Source organism: Pelobates fuscus, chromosome 8, assembly GCF_036172605.1.
Source record: "Pelobates fuscus isolate aPelFus1 chromosome 8, aPelFus1.pri, whole genome shotgun sequence".
NCBI lineage: Eukaryota > Metazoa > Chordata > Amphibia > Anura > Pelobatidae > Pelobates > Pelobates fuscus.
The window spans coordinates 62,289,781-62,307,225 of NC_086324.1; the positions used below are offsets into that span (position 1 = coordinate 62,289,781).

Sequence of the window (17,445 nt, forward strand, 5' to 3'; positions counted from 1 at the left end):
GGCTAAGGAGGTCTAACCATTCACTGCGGGGAAACGGCAGCCTTATGGGACAATTTCCATTTACAAAGCAATCTAATTTCTTGTAGGAGCCTGTCCAAGTTTCTTCCTCCTCCTCCTGTGCTTGATGCAACACACAGACAGCTGTGTGTATGTGGGCTGCCTGCATAATACCTTTTCCGAGTGCCGTCACTACACTATTGATATGTCAATCACTATTCTGTGAGCAACTTGACAAAGCATTGATAAGAAAAGAGCCCCTATCAGACTGTATAATACAGTAATACCAGGGTGCTGTCACAAAGAGAACGTGTCACCTGTCAGGATGTGCGTTGGTGTTAGACACGGATCAAAGTCCTATGGGTGCTTGTTTGTTGTAGCACATGAAATATTTAAAGGTCTAGCGTTAATATAAATATTAATGGAAATGATACAAAAAAAATTTATTCCGTGCATTTTTTAAATGTGTTGTGCACACACTAGTAATCAAAGGGTTACATTTAGATACTATTATAGTTATATGCAAAATTTTGTGCTAAAATACCTGGTAAACAGACTTGAAGGTCTTTATTCGTTAAATATTGAATTGTAGGAAAATGAAAATTAAACTGCAAAATTTAGACAACAATAGCCAAGCTGCAACTAAAATAGAGTGGACATTTTTCTTTAATTTCTACGTCTCTATATCTTTTACATCTTTCTCTCAAGTGTCCCTTAACTTTATAGCTCTAGCTCAGGCCTGCACAACCTGTGGCCCCCCAGGTGTTTTGAACTACAATTCCCATGTCGCCTGGTTACCAGCCATGATTCCCTGGCTATCTGTTTCATTCAAACAAACATGGGCGTTGGCTATCTGTTTCATTAAATGAATCATGGGCCTTGGCTATCTGTTTTATTCAAAGAATCATGGTCGTTGTAATTCAAAAACATCTGGGGGGCCGCAGGTTGTGCAGGCCTGCTCTATATCTACATGCAACTAACAAGACGTCCCTCAAAAATCTCTGCTTCAAAAATGATTAAAGGAACACTATGGCATTAGGAATACAATGTCACTGTTTAGGTGACAAAGCCGCCGCTAAAGAGGTGAACTTACCTTTTCTCCCTCACAATGCAAGTCTCCAGTCTTCCCTCTCTTTTGCTGAGATCATCGATGAAATAGTCGAGTAACTGTCAGAGATGGGTTAACCCTGCAATAAAAATATTGCCGTTCCTGTAGAACAGCAATGTTTTCAGTTGCAGGGTTAAAACCCAGATTTATAGACATTAAATGATCTAGGTGCTTCAATAGTCCATGTAGTATCTATCTAGAATACACTCAGAACCTCAACTAACCATTTTTCTAATAAACACGAATCATCACCTATGGCACTGTCTTCCTACTCTTCTCAATAAATCATGTTTCTCCTGTCTCCCAAATTTTTCAGAATGTAGACCTGCATGTCTGTCAAATAAAGAACTTTCAAATAAAGCATCTAAAATTAGAACTAGCATGAAAACAATACCTTCGATATTTTGTAGAATATATAAATATATTCTACTTGCTACTTTGCAAAAGCGATAATCAAGATAATATCTTAGTTTATAATATATCACTTGAGTTTCTATTCCCTGTTTCAGTCTCTCTTGATGGCATAATTGAAATAAATGTATTAAGTTTTCTGTGCTGGTGTATAATATCGACTTCATGACATGTGCCTCTACTTCTTGTCTTGCATGCCTAACCTCACTAGAGCACGGCATCTGATGAGGAACTATTGTGATCTAGTGTGATGAAGCTCATATCTTCACTTTCTTTGCTCTTTTATGACGCTCCAGTGAATACATTTGACAGATATGTCACCTATTATATATTCAGCAATGCAACACAACAAAGGTTCTGGAGAGAGAATTCTATGTTATTTCTCACACACTGTCAATGTTGAAATGGGTCACTGGTGGTACACATATTACGTCACCACTGCTCTATGACTATTTCGGCCCACAGACTACTCATCGAACTTCATTCTTCGGGACCAATATGGCACTATGGATCCGTAGATATAAATAATCATAAGATCTAAAAATAGCAGTGTTGGTTTCTACATGAGACTAACTACATAAATGTTGCTTTTTCCACAACAAACTAAAGTAACATTATTAATATTTGTTCTTATGAGCACATTATTCCTATCCTTTATCTGTGTTTGTATCATTTGTTATTCCTATGGTAATAGGGGAATCCAGAACTGAAATATCTAAATTGTTTTCTATTTTAAGAAATACAGATATTAGATTAGGTTTTTTTTCATGAATGCTCTAAAAAAATACTTGACAAGCCACCACTGAATACTGTAATTGGGCTTCGATTTGCTGAAGTAACTTCTATAAAAAACATGTCATTTTGTGTAAAATTGGTTTGGATATTGCAGTTGATTGTCACATTACATCTCTATCTAAGGTTCATGAGTATTGCTAAAATGATTTCAGCATAAGTAAGATGCAGTTGTATTAGAATGTCCTGATTCATGTTGATAAAGTAGCAAGCTGTTCATTACAGATCGAGTTGCATGAATCTCTCTGAATACAAAATTACTTCATAGTTACATAGTTACATAGCTGAAAAGAGACTTGTGTCCATCAAGTTCAGCCTTCCTCATATATGTTTTTTGCTGTTGATCCAAAAGAAGGCAAAAAAACCCAGTTTGAAGCACTTCCAATTTTGCAACAAGCTAGGAAAAAAATTCCTTCTTGACCCCACAATGGCAGTCAGATTTATCCTTGGATCAAGCAGTTATTACCCTACATTGAAAGATTACATTGAAATATTCTGTTTTTGCAAGTATGCATCTAGTAGCTGTTTGAACATCTGTATGGACTCTGATAAAACCACTTCTTCAGGCAGAGAATTCCACATCCTGATTGTTCTTACAGTAAAAAAACCTTTAATTTGCCTTAGACGAAATCTTCTTTCTTCTAGTCTAAACGCATGACCTCGTGTCCTATGTAAAGTCCGGTTTGTGAATAGATTTCCACACAATGGTTCATGTATTTGACTTTCTTCAAATTTCTATAATTTGGACATTTTTACATTTAACATTAGGTGATCGAATGCAATCTGAGAGCTTCCCGATCTTTCCCCTTCGTGTCCAAGACCTTGGGAGTTGACTTCATTGATGTGGCCACAAAGGTCATGATTGGAGAAGAACTGGACGAATCCTCTCTTCCGACCTTAGAGAGTCCCATCATCCCAGCAGATTACGTTGGAATCAAGGTGAGCTTTCTGGGTAGATTGCTGTTATTGTTAACCGCACTATCTGACAATAACATATACATTGGTAGTACACAGATCTTTAAAGACTAGACATGAAAAGACTAACTACAACCTTCACTATATTAATGTTAAAGATAAATACTGTCAATATCATAACCTATGCTCAATTTAACCTATTCAGTTTTTTTTTCTATTAAGAATCATGGGCTAGAGTACAGATGATCTAGTATCACGACCTGCACCTTAAAAACAAGATTAACAAGAAAACTAGAAGAACAACATATTAAAAAGAAACAAATAACTGCCTTCTGCGATTCTTTATTAACAACATATATAAGTACCTATATTACATACATTATAATTGAAAATGTAGATCAAGGTGCATTGGTGGTAGGCTTTGATTTTTAGTTGGTATCCCTCTTTTTAACATGAGATTCTTTATTCAACAATGTATGGAATTAGTCTTCAAATGACTGTACAATTGAATACATTGATTATATTCCATCATCCCATAGGCACCCATGTTCTCCTGGCCCCGCCTCCGAGGAGCAGATCCAGTCCTCCGATGTGAGATGGCATCTACAGGCGAGGTAAATGTCCTTCTTAAAACAACATTAAGATCAGGGTTATGTCTACTTTCTGCCAGCACTAGGGAAGGGTTGGCTTTCTTCTCATTTTACTTTAAAGTAGTGGGTACATAACTAAAGCTACTGCACATAATATCTGTGTTTTAAAGAAACATTTAGAACTTCATTACTGTTTAGTAAATTATTAGTTATAGCTGTGAGTGCCTTAAGTTAACTGACCATGATAAAGACATAAAAGTGCCACAAAGGCACTTTTTATCACTTGTGGTGGCAATGTCACAAAATAATAATATTTTTTCAAACATGACAATTTATGGACTTGAAGATTTTGAATGAAGCAATTCCTTGGAATTCCTACCTATGAAACTCATGACAAAAGGGAAAATAAACTCTGGTCCAAAATGTCCTCTGCCACTTAATAATTGGTAGCAACATAGTGGCTCATTGACTCCCTACCATGCATTTTTCTATTTACCGTAAATAAAAAAAACAAAGTCATTATGGCCTATAGATAAATTCTCAGAACATGCCCAGCTTTTGTAAAACTATGGGACCCATAGTTTCAATACAGCTGTAGCTAGCAATTCTGCACACCACACAGGAGCGACTCGGGTTTTTGAGCTCTAATTTTTACTACTGTTTCTTTTTTTTTAATTTGTGGTTTACATTCTTTCTGACTGTTTATTCCATGGCAATTCCACCATTGAAGTCCATTATTCAGTAAGGAGGGCAAACCTTTACTCTGCTAAGAGAATTCAGCCATACACTGGTAAAATGTAGACTGCTGATTGTGGACTTTTTACGCACTATAAATAATGAACTATAAAAAGAAAAGTGTAAAAACTTTAGCAACAACCCGGATTAGGAAACAAAATATATAACAGGTAATATTGCTTGAATTCAGGACAATGATTTGTATATGATATACTGATCCCAGTCTCATACTCTCCATGTAGGTGGCCTGTTTTGGAGAAAACATCTACTCTGCATTCCTGAAGGCCATGATCTCTACTGGCTTCAAATTACCCCAAAAGGGAATTCTCATTGGAATCCAGGTTAGAAATTGAAATTCCAGCTACAACGTTTTTTTCCAACTAAAAGCTAACAGAGCAAGCTCTAACATAATTCTAGCTGAGCTAGTAATAGTTATTTCATAACAATTCTAGCAACTGTTAGAAGGTGGCCATCAGTGGTCTATGGATCAAGTACTAATTTAAATTCTTGGCCACCTCTGCATTGTTCCTGTCTGTTTCAGACCTCTCCTTTAGGAATTTCTTGCCATACTATTTCTTTCTGTGTACCTCCATATTTAATATAACAATCTCAATCCTATTAAAGCCCTACCTCTCCCATTATTTCTGTATCACTGCCTACTTACCTTCCATGTCCTTATCAGAAACTACCTGTTGAGTTGTTGTTCTATTTGTTTTAAAAACAAACTCTGTAACTCGTGTCTAGCATGTCATTCTTGTGGTTTTCACCTTGTTCAATTCACTCTCCCTGTCTTGATATCACCTAAAAATATAGATAAATGTCTATAACACCTTACACTTCACACTCTGCTTTTTAGTGGTGAATTGTATCCATCCAACATACAAAAAGTGGACTTTATGAAGCTTAACAAAGGAACTTGCAGTGCTGAAACATTGCTGGGTTCACGTGTTGTGGCTTGGATGAATACATTTTACCATTGAGAAACTGTGTGCACTTTGTATTTATTTCTATTACATTTGATAGGACTCAAGGGTTGAAACTGTAAGTCCAGTACTGCAAAATAAAGTTAGTGCCCTACCATGAATTGAATTTGTACCAGCTTACAGGCACCTCTGGTATTAGTCCACCTACTCGTGAAAGTCTTTAATTTTATCTAAACTCTGTCTCTCCGAGATAAAAAAAAACTATGGATCCTACATTCAGAAATGTGTTATCTGTTCTCAGAGATCGTGTAAATGGATGTTGCTATTACCGTCACCTGCAGCGATGAATTATTGTCACTGATTATGTTTTTGTAAGGTTCTCACAATGTATTCACAAGGTATTTATTGACTATCTTTTGCAGCATTCATTCCGCCCCCATTTCCTTGGCACAGCTCAGCAACTCAAAGAAGAAGGATTCAAGGTACACAATAGTTTTCTTTATGTATTTCTTGTGTGTGACTGATTAACATATTCAGTATCTTTCATACTGATTTGGACTATTTGTGTCATTTCATATCCCAAATGAAAATCTTCAATTTTCTCATTATCGTCAATGTTACAGCTATATGCTACAGAGGCCACGGCAACTTGGCTCAATGCAAATGATGTTCCTGCCACACCTGTCGCATGGCCATCTCAGGAAAATCAGAGCAACAGTGGTCCCTCAATTTACAAGTAAGCTAAAACAGATATTAATGTGCCCCTATCAACTGCGTAGAAGGAACAGAGATACTCCAGAAAATTATGTTTGTTTCCTGTAACTGCATTGGTTTCTATACATACATTTAAATTGAATGCAATGAAAAGATATAAGCAGTTGGAAACTAATTTTCCTATGGTCAAGTCCAGCCGTCAAAACTTGAAAAAGTTTAAGTTTTGCCAAAAGACATTGTCTCACAAACTGCCAGATGGTGGTGTCGCAGGATCCTCCATAGACCTCTGTATGACAATCTTGCGCACACCTAAGAGCAAGAGAATACAATACAATACAGAATTGATGCGGGTGTCTGGCAGTGCCAGGAGCTAAAGAAGTGAGTGTGGATTGATCTAACATTAAGCATTTTACAGGCAGTTAGGAAATGACTGACTCTGACTACATCTCTTGGTGCTTTCACTAGTTCAAATTATAGATGAGGTCCAGTGGAAGCTGGCTCTATCATGTATTAGGGATAGCAAAGTCCCTTTAATTTAAAAGAACCAATTTATGAGTAAGTTACTGCAATAAATATGTACAGGCTTGAACATTCCTATTTTATATTAAAATGTCTATAACAAAGTTATTGTAGAAACAAGAGGACTCCCTCCACAAACAAGGTGCTTAGCTGGACCTAAGGCTGGCTAGACCTCAGTCAATAGTAGAAAGAACAGGATGGTCCAGGCACTCCAGGTGTCTAAATAAGGCAGATTAATTGGAGAACACAGCAATGTTTCGACCTCTACTGTGGTATTTATCAAGTCTTATTTACACACATAGAGTGCCTGGACCATCCTGTCCTTTCTACTATACCCAAGGTATGACCATGCTGAATGAACGCAAGGCTGTAGAATGTAAAAAACAAAGAGTATGTGATTCTCATCTTCCTTAACATTGTCACCAAATATGTGAGAAAACAGAAAAAGTTAAGGTTTTTGGTTTCAAGTACGTTTAGCCACCATGCCGTTTCACCAAAAGCAAACCTAATTATGGTTTTATATGTTTTTATAATCAGTACTTCTAATTCTGATTACATTTAAAATTAAACTTAAACCAACTAGACTTTGGATATAACATAATGTCACTTCAGATATGTAATTCTGCATCAATGTTCCAATGGATATAAATAACCTAATGCTTTGAGTTTCTGTACTGTTTTTCAATCAAATCCAGTAAATCATTGATTATCTTGGGACCTGGTGTGGGTTTTTCTTGATCAAGTGACAGTCAACAGTCTCACACTAATGTATAATCCACCTATTTGGCACATAATCAATTCCAACATGCAAGTCATCTGTAAGATTCATTGTTCACCGAAATTGGGGCAATTAGTTCCCTCATCAAAGGCTGGAGCATTGATTGCCTTCATTACTATGAATGATAGATATTTTTGTGTAAACAAAATATAAACATTCATTCAATAAAAAATAATTGATATCAACTATTTTCTACTAAAGTATTCGTTTTGCCAAACCAAAAACAAGCATTTTATTTATATTCCTAATAACCTTGTTCAAAATATCTTGCGGCAGTACAGATTTATAGGAACACTCCAGGCACCATAACAACTTCATCTCAATTAAATTGCATGAGAAAGGTACATCCCTTTCTCACGCAACTGATACTCTAAACCTATCACTGGCACTCTGTCTAAAGATTCCGTATTGAAGCCCGGGTCATGACCAGAAGAAAAAGAGCATTGTGGATCTTCACAACTTTAGGATTAAACATTTTTATTTAGGTCAGACAACATTGAGATTAAGTTGTTATGGTGCCAGGAGTGTGCCTTTACAAAAATCAACTTTTACAGAGTTAAAGGAGGTAGATGGTTGTGTGCTGCATATTACTGTAGCACTATTACTTTAAATTGGACATGTCACTAATTTTACTCTGACAACTTTTATTTTTTACTCAGGTTAATTAAGGAAGGTAACATTGACATGGTTATTAACCTTCCTAATAACAACACCAAATACATTCGTGATAACTTTTTGATCAGGAGAACTGCAGTGGATTGTGGTATCGCTTTGCTCACCAACTTCCAGGTAAGATGTTCTTACAGAGATTTCTTACTTCCCTGGTCATGTGCATCTTGTATAAATCTTAAATCAGTCCTATTAAATAGACATAGGTCCATAATTCACACACCCCAGCCAACGCACATATACCATCATGCCCATCTGGCAATTATGTGAATTTAGAAGCTAAGCTAAAAGGAACTGCTACAGGACATGACTAGCATGTTCTGCCTTATTTGATTTGATTCACTTTTAAAATGTTGACTTTTACGTACACTGATACTGTGTGCTACACATATGCATTAGTTGCATTCGTCTTTAAACCAATCGATTCCGTAAAAACTACAGTTGGCCAGCGGGCAAGTACGTGATCATTCTAACTCCAAATTACGAAACAAACAAAACAGTTTCACCCTTTAAAAACGAATTGAAAGATTTTTGCTTTTGGACGAATCAATTAGTTGTCAAACAAATCGATATCTTTAAAGTCAAATTAAACTAATGCACATCTGTTGTGGATTAGGATTGTTGCCTTCTGGGGCCCATTGTTGTACCTAGCGGCATCATTTGGAATTTTTCTTTTTTGTTGTGGTTTATATTGGTATTAAAACCAGTTCAGGAGGGGGCGTGGCCTGACCGGGCATGGAGTAGGACGCAGCTAACCGCAGCTCCGCGGCCCCAGCTCACTACAGCACCGATCCACAAGCCAGAATTGACCCAGAATGGGCAAAACTAGAAGGCTACACACCCCGGGCCCCTCGCAATCAGGTTCGCCGAGCCGAACCGCAGGACCCATGGACGGGTACCTCGGAACTCCGAGGGACTCGCGGGCGCACCAGGCCGCGACCAAAATGGCGCCGGCCTCACCAGAAAGGCGCAACACTGACAGCCCCACAATCAGCCCGGCCAGAGAGGAATCCCTCACTAAAATTGCAGCAGACTTAGCTACTATATCTGCAAACATGATGTCCAGGACGGACAAGACGGAATTACTGGCCGAAATACGGACGGCGATCAGAGAAGAGATCATGGAGGTTAGAAGAGACCTGACAGCCCTAGAACGCAGGGTGGAAGAGCTAGAGGCGGACAGAGCCCAAAATTTACAGCACCATCAAGCCACTGAAACAGCCACTACCAGACAGGGCAATGTCTTGCTGGAACTAAGGAGGAACTTGGAGGACCTGGATAACCGCGGACGCAGAAACAACATCCGCATACGTGGGCTCCCTGAGTCCTCCGGGGAGGCACTGCCGGAGGTCCTACAAGGCCTGTTCACCTTGATACTGGGTGATAGGGCCCCGGCGGACTTTGGCATAGAGCGCGCTCACAGAGCTCTACGCCCTGCGTCCACAGAAGGCCCGCCAAGGGATGTCATCTGCTACATGCTCTCCTACTCATTGAAGGACGAAATCATGAGAGAGGCAAGGAGTCGGCAAAACCTCACCTACATGGAGGCCCAAATCTCCCTGTATCAGGATCTTTCAGTGCTCACGCTGGAAGCGAGGAGGGCGCTGCGCCCGCTAACCACCATGCTCAGGGACAGGCGGATACAATACAAATGGGGATTCCCCTTCAGTTTACAGGCCAAGGTGGGCAACACGTGGCATATCGTACGCTGGCCGGCGGACGTCCCGCGCTTCTTACGGGCCGCAGGCCTCCCAGCAGTGACAGTGTCGAACTGGATCCTCGAGAGACAACCACCACGCCCGAACACACCGAGAGAAAGACCAGGTACCGGCCTCACAGGTGCTGGATTTCGCCGAGGCGGACCGGACAGCCATGAGGAATGACAGGCCTTGGGGCCCCGGACTCGGCAGTATGGGGCGCCTGCTAACGGTCCGACTTCCCGGCTCTACACCCAAGTCTTGGCCTAGAAACACCAACGCACCGAGAATGACAGCCTTGCCCCCCCCTAGGGACTACCTCGAGTGACAGCCTACCTATGCAGCGAATCGCAGACTGACCCGAAGCAGCTACTACTCCACTGGGTATGTACTTGTTCCCTTACCTTGGGCCCCTAATGTTTTGGAGCTAACCAGAATTGCAGGACACTGAGACAGTGGGGAGTCACGCAATTGGGGCGGGGGGCTTTGGTGGGAACATGGGTCTCCTGGGGATGCTTAGGGGAAGTAATCCCCTGTGTCTTACGTGACTCAAACCCAATAACAGCTCGAACCCCCCCTTGAGTGGCGGAGATGAGAGATTGGCCCCAGTGGACAGCAAGGGCCAGTAGCTCGGGACGATCCCCATGCCAACTCCCAGTTAATCCCTTCCACTTCTGGAGGGCCCTTGCTCCGCACCTTGCCTAATCCCATGAGGGCCGGCGTGCCCGCAGGCAACATAACCCAGCTCATAGCCTGTTGAAAGTCGGGGAAGTGGGAGGGATGTGACCCTTGGGGTGGGGGGAGAAGGGAAAGTTGCATGTTATGGACTTTCATGTACTGCTTTACTGTTAATACTGTTTATGATGTTTATAAGTTCCACGCCACATTTGTCCGCACACACACCTCCACGAATGGGCGAATCGCGCATCGACACTCACTGGTTAGGGGAGGGTGGGCTGGAGCGGGAGCCCGGGGTGATATTTGGTCCTTGTGGGGGCCACAGAGCCTGAATGCTAACTGGCTGCACGCTAAAAGGTACCCGGGGTCTGGAGGGGCACCTGGACGGAGTGCGGGTCACACCCCCACGCACGACCTCCGAACTGATAGGGACAATTCCTAATAACCTCGACTAGTGGGCTGGGAGCCAAGTGAGCAGGGTGACATACACCACGGTTGACCCCTGAACGGACGATTCACGTACCCCCAGTGACTGACTCGCACTGTGTAAATACTCGGAAGCTACTCTGGTGACACACCCCGAGGGGACTAGACACCGGGGGGCGACGGACTCCGAGGCGAGTACTTGTTACCTACCACACAGACTGACACCCCCCCCCTTGACACCGAACCGACCACACTCCCCTTCCCCCCCCCATATCCTACCCCCCTGACGTACCCAACCCCTCACGCAGACAGTGATGGGTTCCAACTACGAACCGGCGCCACTCAATATATGGTCAAACAACGTTAGAGGCTTGAACGTGCCCGAGAAACGATCCCAAATACTCCGAACCCTATGGGCGGAGCGTGTCTCGGTCGCGTTTCTGCAGGAAACGCATCTTAGGGGAGCGGAGGCTCCCACCCTAAAGAACGGGAGGTACCCCACGGGATACTATGCAAACCACCCAGACGACAAAAAAGCAGGTGTGGCGATCCTATTCGCACATACTGTCCCTTTCATATGCACTGAGCAGCGCCCCGACCCGGGGGGTAGATACCTGTTCCTCAAAGGGACAATAGCGCAACACCCTTACACATTCGCATGCCTGTATACCCCTAACCGCAACCAACACGTCTTTCTGACTAAAACGCTAGCAAAGCTAGATAAGTTTAGGGAGGGACTTTTAATTCTGGCAGGGGATCTCAACACTCCGCTAGACACTAGACTAGACACCTCTAGAGGGGAAAGCTCGATACCAGGTCATTGCATACGCGCCGCAGGGAAAGCTCTGACAAGGAGTGGGCTAGTGGACTGCTGGAGGGCGGCAAACCCAGATGGTAGGGACTATTCTTACTACTCGGCGGTGCACCGGCGATATAGCCGGATCGACTATATCTTTATGGCACAGGAAGCCCTGCCACTGCTACGCAAGGCAAGCATAGGCCTGATAGCAGGGTCGGATCACGCCCCGATCACGGTTCAGATCCAATCCCCATTATACAAACCAGCAGAGAGGCAATGGAAGCTAAACGAGAACATGCTCCTACACCTGGGGGACACAGACCCGGTCAGACAAACACTGACACAATATTTCGATACCAACACGACCCCTGACGTACAACCGCTGACAGTATGGGAAGCACACAAATGTGTCGTACGGGGACATTACATTAAGGTCTGCACACAGCGGAAAAAAGACAACGCACGACAACTTACCACGCTGAACGGACAAATTGCTAACCTGGAGCAAACACACAAGCAGGATCAGGACGAGGACACGTTCCTCCGACTGACTGCACTCCGAAGACAGAGAAGGGACATACTAGCCCAGGGACTCCTGCGCACAATTAGAAAATCGGCCCGGTTCTTTTTTGAACACTCTAATAAGAACGGGAGGCTACTGGCTCGACAGCTTCGAGACCGGAGGATGGCGAGCCACATTCATAAAATTAAACCCAGGAACGGGGCTGAAGCCCGTCTGCCTGACGGGATTCAGCGAGCATTCGTAGACTACTATACGGAATTGTACAATATCCCCCAAACCACCTCAGACGCGGCACGAGCGCGGCGCTCCCGGCAGATCACTGAGTTCTTAGAACGGAACATAGATAAAAAGCTAACCGCTGACATGCGAGATGATCTGGAACGACCCCTCACAACGGAGGAGCTGGCAGCGGCCTTAAAACTCTCCAAAGCCCATAAAGCCCCAGGCCCAGATGGCCTACCTCTGCTGTACCTACGTACATTCAGGGAAATCTTGCTTCCACATCTTCTACGTGGCCTCAACTCCATATTGGAGGGGGGCCGTTTCCCCACTGACACTTTAGCGGCCATAGTAACCGTGATACCTAAAGAGGGAAAGGACCCGGCGAATTGCGCGAGCTATCGCCCCATATCGCTCCTGAACGCAGACTTGAAGTTGTTTGCAAAAGCCATAGCTCTGAGAATTGCAAGACACCTCCCCTACCTCATACACTCAGACCAGGTTGGGTTCATTCCGGGCAGGGAAGGGAGGGACAACACGATTAAGGCACTGAACATTCTACACTTAGCTCGGACACACCGCAGGGAACTCCTACTACTATCGACAGACGCTGAAAAGGCCTTTGACCGAGTGGACTGGTCGTACCTGGGGAGCACCCTCACACATATGGGGTTTGGCCCCAACATGCTGTCCTGGATGCTCTCCCTGTACACTAGTCCCACGGCGAGGATCCGCATTAACGGGGCTCTGTCCGCCCCTTTCCAAATCAGAAATGGCACCCGACAGGGATGCCCGCTATCCCCCCTCCTGTTTGCCCTCTCCCTGGAACCATTCCTGGGGGCGGTCAGACGGAACGGGGGAATCTCCGGCTTTCTCCACGGTCACCATGAATACAGAGTAGCGGCATATGCAGATGATATGCTGTTTTTTCTCACTCAACCACTGGTCTCACTACCAAATCTTCTCACAGCGTTTCAGGAGTTCGGAGCGCTTTCAAACCTTAAGCTCAATACGGACAAATCAGAGGCCCTCCACCTCCCCCCCCCAACCGGCCCCCCACCCCATCTATACTCCCAATATCGATTCAAATGGTGCGACACCAAACTGAAATACTTGGGAATCTGGCTGCCCAAAGACCCATCCCAACTATACCTTCATAACTACCACCCACTACTACACTCACTGTTAGCAGACTTAAAGAAATGGTCCCCGTACTATATATCCTGGTTTGGGCGAATCAATGCGATCAAAATGAACGTGTTGCCCAGGCTACTTTACCTATTCCAAACAGTACCGATCACCGTACCCAGGGCCTTTATTAGCTCCGTATCGACCGCTATACGCCAATTCGTTTGGAAATCCCGCCAAACCCGGACAAAAAAATCCACCCTGGAACTGCCAAAGCGGATGGGAGGCACAGGTTTGCCCTCCATAGAGACATACTACCGCGCCTCACATCTACACAGACTGACGGACTGGCACGTACAACACCCCTCAAAGCAATGGGTGGTGCTAGAGCTGGGACAAACGGACAGGAGAATTCCCTCCAGGCTATGGTTGCACACCTCCACATATTCAGACCTACACACCAACAACCCTCTAATCGACGCTTCGATCAGAGTGTGGACAGCGGTGCGATACAAACTTAGGCTCACCACCTCCCCTAGCCCTTTAATCCCCATCACTCACAACCCAGACCTGGCGGGCGCCTTATCCCAACGGGACATGGCTGGTCTCCGACAGGCAGACTGGATGTACCTACATCAATGGATCGGCACGAGAGGACTTAAACCACTCGCTGAGATATGCCCCGATAGACCACCAACGATACTCGAACGATTCAGATATCACCAAATAAAGTCATACTTTCTTTCTTTGCCGGGCCGAGGGCATCTACTCAGACCCCTAACCAGCTTTGAACACCTATGCGCACACAGAATACAGGTACACAGGGGTATCTCTAACATATACACCATACTCATGGCCCAGACCAGTGGAGACGTAGCGCTCAAATTTAAGGAACGCTGGGAGACAGATACGGGGGAAGCTCTCTCCCCACAGGACTGGGACAAAATCTACACCCTCACTCATAAATGCTCCATCAGCTCAAAGTACCAAGAGCTAAACTACAAAATTTTAACCCGCTGGTATAGAACCCCGGACATATTACATCGCATGAACGACAACACCCCGGACACCTGTTGGAGATGCGGCACACATAGAGGCACCTTCATTCACATATGGTGGACATGTCCAAAGATAGCCACATATTGGGAGAGAGTCAAGGTAGAAATAAACAGAATCACAGGGGCAGGGATTCTCCTAGACCCCCTAACGATGCTGTTACACCACACTCCCACACCCATTAAGGTTTATAAGAAATCCTTAACGTTGCCACTACTTAACGCAGCTAAGGCCCTTATCCCAGCAATGTGGAAACAGAGGGGGGCGCCTACTCTCCAGCAGTGGGTGACAAAGGTAGAAGAAATCCACTCAATGGAATCTCTAACGGCGGACCTCTATGGTAGACAAGAGCAGTGTGCACTGACCTGGTATCCATGGGTGGCATATCTAACTAACGGGACCACCAATCCCCAAGGGACTCCTCAGAGGGCCATAGCGAGCCACCACGTACAAAGCTAAACTAGCTGGATACCCCCCACCCCAACACCTCCCACCCCACCCCCCCCCCCAAGACTGGACGACGGACGATACCCCCCCAATGACTGACTCGGACAGACCCGTAAAAGGGACATATTGACCTGTACACATTTAAGACGTAAAAGACCAGATAGGGCAATGAGATCAGAAGACATCAGGACACCTGTATAGCACAGCACCACCTGACTACCTGGACCGGTAACCAACGGGTACACACCTCAGTCTGACAGAATGATACGACAGGCAAACAGATCCCCAGTTATATGCTCACCCACAGTACTTATTGACAGTGCAGGCATTAGCACACCGGGCTCTTACCTGCGTAAACAGGCGGCCTGCCTAAAAAAGAACTATGGACCAACATTAACCCTACTTACCCGAGAAGTGTTCCCAGCAATGGCTGCTAAGATAAGTGCTCGATAATATTCAGGTTGAGGGTTACACGGATGATAAGGAAAATCCAGCAATCATCTAGGGTAAACAGGGAGCCAATACATGACAAAATAAGACTACACGCAGAAGTGTATACACACACATATGGGACACTAAGCTGCCTGAAAACCGTTAGATATCCCCGATTGGGACCCGGCAGGTTCATGCAGGTGAAGAGACACATTCATGCACTACCTATCACAGCAATACATACTGTTTTACCTCCAAGAACCGTTGACCCTGTTTGAATCCACATGTCTATTATTGCTAACCAAAATGACAAGCAGCCTGTTTATAACCAATTGTTTATTGACAACTGAGTTCTACATTTGTAAGCATGCTTACCGACTTTACTGTTCTGTACACAACTATTGTTCACATGTATTAACATGAAAAAAAATAAAAAAAATAAAGATTGTCTAAAAAAAAAAAAAAAAAAAAAATAAAACCAGTTCAGGTAAAACAAATTAATTTAACTTCTAAAATGTTTTTTTCTTTTAGGTGGTCAAATTATTTGCTGAAGCAATAAAATACTCTGGAGATCTGGACGTCAAGAGCCTTTTCCATTACAGACAGTTTGGTGCTGCCAAATCTAAGTAGACAGCCTCAGCTATCAAAGAGCAGCTTTCCTTTAGGATGAGAAAAAGTGACAATACCAGCCACAAGCTCATCTTCTGTTTACTTTCATTTACATTTCTTATGAGAATTCATTTGTTTTGTTTGACAATTTCGGTGCAGTTATAAACTATAAAGTCAATCTACTCTATTTCTTACTAGGAGATATGATAAAGTAAATACACAGGGACGACTGCACATCATTGAACACACTTTTAAAGTAATATAAACTTTCTTTGTTTTAAAAAAAATTGTGAAAATCCCTCAGGAAGAAAAATTAGAATAAACTAATTAGGAAAATAGGCATTTAGCTTTGTATAAGCCAAGTAAAGAACAAACTTATATCATCGTAGAGCATTCACATTTCAAACGAAAAAAAAAATCCATTTATTTTTTATTGCGGACTTATCCTTGTACTTTGACAAATGTATTGATACTATTGGCAAAAGGAAACATTTCGAGTAAATTGCACTGGAACAAAGGATGTTTTAGTCAAACAACCATGAAAACCCCAGAAGCTACACTGTTTCAACGTCAAAGGGCAGAAAGTTCTAAACACAAGAGAAACAAAATGGCCGTCAAGAATAGTGAGCAATTCATAATGCATGTGAATGCATAAAACGTATACCTTGTAACCATTAATAAGGTGAACATGCCATAAGAGGCGATTCAAAAGTATGAGCCACAGAGGAAACATTTTGTTTATATAGAAATTCATGTATATACACAACAGGATTATTAAGCAACAAACCATGTTTTAGCTTTATGACACATAAAGGATAATTTGCCAAAGTGTAAATTGTTTTGAATTTAATGTGTATTTGAAATTTTATGCCAAATTACCAAAATGAAGACGTAGCTGAGTTGGAATTTGTACAATTTGGCTATTTTGGCATAAATGTTGAAAGTTATTTAACTTTGAATTGTCACAAATTAACACTTTAGTTAATAATCCTATCAGGCTTGTATTACACCCCTTGTTTAATCATTGTTTTCTGTTCTTTGCCATAAATAAATTGAAACATTACTCCATATCTTTGTTAAAACATTTTTTTTTCTTCTTGACAAACATTTTTAAAGATGCAACTACTACATGACATCACACAATGGTCACAGTACGGACATTAGATTTCACTGCTTTATGAGTTTCACAAGATCATTGTGATTAGAAGAAGAAGAAAAAAAAACCAGATCAATAAAACCACAGGGACTTTTTCAAATGACGCGTCAGATATAATTTATTT

At 42.9% G+C, this 17,445-nt stretch overlaps 1 protein-coding gene across 1 annotated transcript in view; it reads left to right on the forward strand.

Moving 5' to 3' along the window:
* CPS1 (carbamoyl-phosphate synthase 1) overlaps nucleotides 1-17,233 on the forward strand; it is an 83,779-nt gene extending 66,546 nt beyond the window's left edge. The window contains exons 32-38 of the mRNA XM_063429954.1: nucleotides 3,077-3,247; nucleotides 3,763-3,837; nucleotides 4,791-4,889; nucleotides 5,894-5,953; nucleotides 6,095-6,207; nucleotides 8,142-8,271; nucleotides 16,088-17,233. Of these exons, the coding sequence (XP_063286024.1) occupies nucleotides 3,077-3,247; nucleotides 3,763-3,837; nucleotides 4,791-4,889; nucleotides 5,894-5,953; nucleotides 6,095-6,207; nucleotides 8,142-8,271; nucleotides 16,088-16,186 (747 nt within the window). The 3' untranslated portion in view covers nucleotides 16,187-17,233. The remainder of the gene's footprint in view (nucleotides 1-3,076; nucleotides 3,248-3,762; nucleotides 3,838-4,790; nucleotides 4,890-5,893; nucleotides 5,954-6,094; nucleotides 6,208-8,141; nucleotides 8,272-16,087) is intronic.
* The last annotated feature ends 212 nt before the right edge of the window (nucleotides 17,234-17,445 follow it).